This window comes from Brugia malayi, assembly GCF_000002995.4.
Source record: "Brugia malayi strain FR3 genome assembly, contig: Bm_v4_ChrX_scaffold_001, whole genome shotgun sequence".
Classification (NCBI taxonomy): Eukaryota; Metazoa; Nematoda; class Chromadorea; order Rhabditida; family Onchocercidae; genus Brugia; species Brugia malayi.
In genome coordinates, this window is record NW_025062479.1 from 8,055,797 (window position 1) to 8,062,190 (window position 6,394).

Consider the following 6,394-nt stretch of genomic DNA (forward strand, 5'->3'; position numbering starts at 1 on the left):
TCATCCACTGTCTGCAGTTTTCCCGAATGGAATAACCCTCGAATCACCAAACAATCTCTGTTGTTCTGGTAAACATTTTATGGTGCATTGGTATCCCATCAAATTTCTTTCCGAATATTCCATAAGCACGGAGAGCTTTTCAGATTGGATTTCTTCACCGATCATTCTAGCCTCTTCCACTAAATTGTCAAATTTTCTTCAGTATTCTAAAAATTTTAGTTCCTTCGATTCTAATTCTTTTATTTTAAGATTACTTTCACAAGGCAATTACCGGTTTCTTTCGCAAATTCATTATGCCTACAACGATGAATGGCTGGAATAAGGCATGAAATCAAACCAGACAATAGTATAATCACACCAGCAAAATAAAATGACGCATCATATGAGGCAAACATATCATAAACAATTCCTGCAATTCATCATATCTAAATCAATTTCACCATAATTTCGACATTTCAAGCTGCTGATAATTTACCTGCTAAAGGTGTTCCTAATAATGATGCTATACCCCTGCTGACAACTAATAGACCGAAAGAATTCGTTAATCGATCCAAACCTAATTCATCTACCAACACGATTGATGTAAGAGAAATATATGCAGCTGAAAAAAGTTTTTCAACATATAATTTTGTTCAAACAGTAAAACTCAAAATGTTTTAATTGTGTGCTTCAAAAATGTCGGATTTAAAATATCTAAAACGCGTATGCTACTAAACATATTAAAAATAATTGGTCTGGTCATTTTTTCCAAATTACAACGAAAATTAATTAGACATTTTCCAGGTTATAGGGAATTGAGCATAAAATGACAATACGATATACTGCTACGAATAAATTTATTAATTTAACAGAACTAACAGATTATGAATCCAAATAAAATGGAGTAAACCAGGAGACCCCCATAGCCAGGAAACAGTGGACATAAACAGGTAAGCACACCACATCCAAGCAATGCAAAATTGTTTATTGTTAATGCTGACAGCCAGCCACGATCCGCTAACCAACCAAATGCTATTCGGCCTGCAAATAGCCTACTTTAACTTTGTTCTGTAAGAGTATTGACCTAATGTGAAGGTCAATCTATATTCATTTACAATTTCTATGACGTCGCATACCGATCGGGTTTGTAAAGGTCAAATAAATCAAGATATTTTTCAATTCACTGAACCTTGCTTAATCCCACGCATTTCACGCAGTGAATAACAGCTCTCATATTTTTTCAAAGGCCCTAGAAATGCTCATTATTTACTTAGTTTGGTTCTATTTGTACATAATAAACAAATGAGAAAATTAAGTGAAAGCAGATATCTCTAAACTACAAAAAGGCATTAACATTCAAAGGTTTTCGAATGCTAAGTCCTTTTTAAAAGAAAACTGGAAAAGTATTGAAAAAAAAAAACAAAAACAAAAACCGGACCAATGGTGTTGGTAATGCCGATTACTGATAAAAGTAATGAACCGCTAGCTTTGGTATGCCCTTTTGCAACAGCCATATCAATGAGAAACATAAAAGGCACGTAAAACCCAAGCATTCCACATAAATTTGATATGCAAAGTAAGAACATAGCTGGTTCCTTCAATAACGAAATATCAATCATTTCACTCAAAACATTGCGAATACTTACTGGAATGCATTCACACCTCCTGAAAATCATCATACTAAAGCACCTCATAATTAGTTGCAAAGTATCAATCATTTTACTCTGACAATTCAGTAGCATGCGATTCCTTCAAACTATAGGAAGGAAACTATTTCTAGAAAACTGAAATTTGTTCATTTTCATAATTGAGTCACAGTGAATACATCTGCAAAGACTCAAAGACCTCCTTTCCATGACAAATTTACTGAAAAATCAAATATTTTTTTTTTCTACCGTAAAAGATGGCGATCAACAAGTGGTGAAAAAATAAATAGTTTCAGATTCTACTACTTATTTCATGTCTTAATCGGTAGTTCCAGATATGGCAGTGCATTGTTATTTCAACTTTCTCGTGCGTAATATAACAAAACATTTAGCAAAAGAGATTTTCAATACAATTATCAACTAACCTGTCAGTATAATAATCGACAAGTTGATCCAGCTGTTCGTCTTCTTCCCCAGTAGCTCCATGATTACTATGTAATTTATTAGGCGTGTCGCTAATTTCGTCTACCTGTGACACGCCAGCAATTGCATGGCCAACAGCTGATGCAGAGATCGAGATTTGTGATTCTCTATATGACTGGTAATTACTACCTATAAAAAGAGGATTTGGATTGCATGGGTTAAAATAGATTTATAGCATATGATCACATAAATTTTAACACAACTAAATACAGATGAACATCGATTTTGAGATACGATAAACACAATACCTTCGGACTTGAATTCAGGTAGATTTCGGATTGAACCAGAATAAAATATATCTCGTCGACTTAGTGGTTTGTTGAACTCTTTAATGCTGCTCTGAAAATACTCTGCAAGTCTAAGAAACATGAAACATTGTTCCTTTAAAATATGGAATTAAAAAAGATCAACTAACTGCAACAGACAACAGCGACTCAGCACCCTTCATTTGCGACGACTGCGACAAAAGGTTCATCGAGTGTGCGAAACTAAGTAATGATATTCTGTTTAAAACATTAGCTAAATTGCCATGATTCGTTTTTAGATCGGTTGCCGATGCAGTCTTGTTATTTATACTATAAGCATATAATCGTAACAATATGAAAGTGCGGAATACTAACCCATAATAGAGTATGAAACCATCCTTTTATGAAGCATTTCAGCTGTTAACTTTCCCTTGCAAACATTTTCAAAGAATGACAAAACCGCTTCTTTCCTAAGATTCTTGCCGCTTTACTAATATTTTAATTCTAGAAATTTCTGAGTATGTAACGTATTTTAGAATGTCAATGTACTGAGATAACTAATGTTGTGAGGAATTTGTGCATGGAAAGAATACTTCCAGCAATCGATAGAACTTCATTCACTAAAGCTTGCATAGAACATAGAACAACTTAGCGTCGAATTGGAGAACGAGTCTTGGTTTGAGTCTTTATCTATCTAAATGAACAGCCCCGCCTTTCTCACTCCTTTGTTCCTGTCAGTGCACTTCCCTTCATCTTTCATATATCATGAACCTTGCTTCCGGATCTCTTGCTTTCGCTGATAGCCGCTCAGTTGAATCACTATGTATACCACTATTTTTGCTAGTCATGTTTTCAACAGCCGGTGCCAACAGAGTCGCTTCGTCAAATTGGTGTGTTTCACTTTCACTCTGTGTATTAGGTACACGCCTGAACTTTTGAAGGTTATTCTCGTCTGTCGCACTATCTATAAATATTTCATGAGTTGGAAGAAGTCGGCTCAAAATAATATAAAGGTCACTATTAACAGTGATTAAATGATAGTCTTAGAAATTTTAAACAGAATTAATCCCTTGCTTTCATCGAAATAACGACTACTCAATTACAAGGGTGCAAAATAGTCTAACCTTTGCTTTCCTCATCATTTGTTTCCCATTTTTTCTCTTTTGATTTCAGAAGCTACAATAAATTAATATGAAGAGTTTTCCACACAAAATTTTCACTCCATCCTTGCTTGAATGAATAAATAAATTACAGTAGATATACGAACCAATTCTTCCACATCAGTTTCCGTATTCTCCTTTCCTCTTTTAATTGCGGGTGCTTGCAACGGTCTGTATAGTAATCCATAAATAGTGCTCGAAAAACTCAGAGCAGCAAGTGAACAGATAGCGATTTTCCACCCAAACTCTGGAATTCATTTCAAAAAAATGAAGAAAAAAAAGAAAAATTCTATTATATTACTATGTATATATAAAGCATACGATTGATGACGACTATGCACAGAGGTGGAAGTACAAATGTCCCAACACCTGAACCAGCAACAGCAATGCCAGTTGCAATCGAACGTTTCTTCTCAAAATAATAACCAACAGTAACGATTGAAGGAAGGTAAATGAGTCCAAAACCAGTTCCTATAAATAACACATTCATATACCATTATCACTCCTCTTTAAAAATATTAATTTTTGAAAGTATTCCATTCCACTGGTTAACCCTAATCGGTGACGCATTTCTCCATAAAAAATGCATGGCTATGTCTTTTCTAGAATCAGTTAAAAATAAAACAGCTTCTTTTGAATTACCAGCAAGAAATCCATAGAAAATCATAAACACGTAGATACTCGAACAAAAGATTGAAGCTAAAAACGATAAACCAGCCACAAAGGAACCAATTATGACAACCATTCGAGCGCCATATTTATTCACCAAACCACCAGCAACTGGTCCTTGAATTAATTTTGATCTATGTATTGCACTCCCTTAATCAACATTTTGCAATACTTTTTCAAATATTGCGGCAAAACAAACCGATCAGTAAATAACAACCAATCAATAGGGAACCAATCAGCGAAACCAAAGCCTTAGATGCATTGAAATAGTCCTGGTAAATACTCATGAAAGCACCAAATGAATTAGCGATACCATCAACCACAAAATTTGACATGAATGCGGCAAATACGATTACCCATCCATAACCACCATCTGGCGGTGCTGGCAAAACATCGTTGAAGTTTCCTTCCTCGGAACCATCTTTATCACCTTCAATGTTAGAAAAACATTATGAATTACCTAGAGTTCTCCTTTATGAATCGTGTTCTTTCATAGCATAGAAAATGCACACCTAACCGTTCTACTGCATCTGACTGATCAGAGTAAATTCGAAAGATCACTTCAATGCTTCGAAAATGCAAAATTCAAATACCAGTATCACATGTGCATTAATTCACAACGTGTAAGAATGACAACCGACGTAGTAAAATTGTTTTTATAGGGTTCATCTTTATGCTTAATTATTCGACTACTGAATTCACTTATGCTACAGTTGTAATGATTAGTATGCACAGCTTCTTATTTTCTTTTGCATTAAATAGAAGTGTCGTATAACAGTACAACACTAATGCTGAGAAAAGATACAAACACACTGCAGCAATCCTGAGCGTTGTCATGATTGCATTTACCGCCCATATTTTCACCATTACACGCTTCTGCTTCATCCGGATTTGCTAAAAGTCAACTTTTATGCATCGGTGGTTTTATGATCTATTGATTAAAAATTATTTTTGCTCTTTCTCCAAACGACATTCTTACTGTTTATTTTTCATTAATGGAAATGAGAAGAGGTATAAATGAAATAATGACAATGGGTGTTTATGTTCAACATGCGGAAGTATCTCAATAAGAACATCGCATTGAAATTCTAAACGAACTCGGCGACATCAGAAAATATACCGTGCCCGTTCCTTTTTGAATTATCTTCAGCAGGCAATAATTTACTAGACGACTGATTGCCATTAACAGCAACTGGTGGTAGATCTCTCCCAGTGTCACCCTGCAAACAGAAATGAATAACAGTTACAAATTGTAATGACTTCACATTATTTTCTCTAAATGGATATTACTAGCTTATATTTATCAATTATTATAAAAGATATTTCCCAACAAACCTGAGTTCCTTCAGTAAACCAGGCACCATTTATTGGTTTCATACTCTTCTCAATAGGCATACTTGTTATTTTTCTGAAATCGTAGATGTCAAGTCCATTCTGTTTAAGACGACATCAAAAAGCGCAAAAAATATTAACTCTATATCTTTTAATGAGCCTACTTGGTAAGAAATCTGAAAGACAGCAATTTATTAAAAGACGCAACAGTTAACATATCAATAGAGCGCTAAATTAATTTGACAATTTCAAGTAGAGATCTTATAATAAAAATAATGTACATTCCGCATCAAATGGTAAGAAAATGAAAACATCGAAAAAATTGTGGAATTCGCTCATCAGCAGCTCTTAAACGTTCTCCAGAGAATGATGTCAATATTTGAACCAGATTCTATTTCCGTTTTTTACTTCAGTAAAAATTTTCAAATGATTTCAAGGCTATTTTTTCTGTGGTTTGAATAGCCACAAGAAGTTTTAGAATCAAAGTTCACCGCAAATCTAAATGAAAAACTATGTTCAGAAAATTGAAATTTAAATACAATTTAGGACCACATGCCTGAGTTTCATTGAGCACAGTGTTTCCTATATTTTTTTTAAGACGAAATATTAATAACAGTTGAAAAGGCAAGTGGGAAACGAAGAAAGAACATGGAGAAAAGGAAAACGTTATCTGGTGTGCAGCAGAAAGACAACTAGCTGTTCATACGATCATTTATGTCCTTGAATAAAGCATTCACCATTTTCCAAGCATGCCCCTCAGTCGTTCTGGTATAAAAAGAAATAGAAAATACAAACCGATAGACACATTAAGTCTTTGGTCTGATATAATTATTGTTTGCTAAATAAATTGACATTGATGTAAGTTAAAAATTAATTTCTT

The 6,394-nt window shown here is 34.2% G+C and overlaps 1 protein-coding gene across 1 annotated transcript; it reads right to left on the reverse strand.

Moving 5' to 3' along the window:
* On the reverse strand, nt 1-5,577 carry Bma-mct-4 (Uncharacterized protein; the record flags this gene model as incomplete). The annotated part of the gene is made up of 17 exons (XM_001898910.1): nt 1-179; nt 272-409; nt 476-601; nt 859-1,020; nt 1,418-1,644; nt 2,051-2,237; nt 2,357-2,447; nt 2,524-2,683; nt 3,125-3,317; nt 3,478-3,529; nt 3,621-3,760; nt 3,835-3,984; nt 4,156-4,299; nt 4,382-4,612; nt 4,996-5,076; nt 5,303-5,402; nt 5,518-5,577. 17 exons carry the CDS (start codon nt 5,575-5,577, stop codon nt 1-3), a joined length of 2,421 nt encoding a protein of 806 aa, XP_001898945.1.
* Nucleotides 5,578-6,394: the final 817 nt, after the last annotated feature.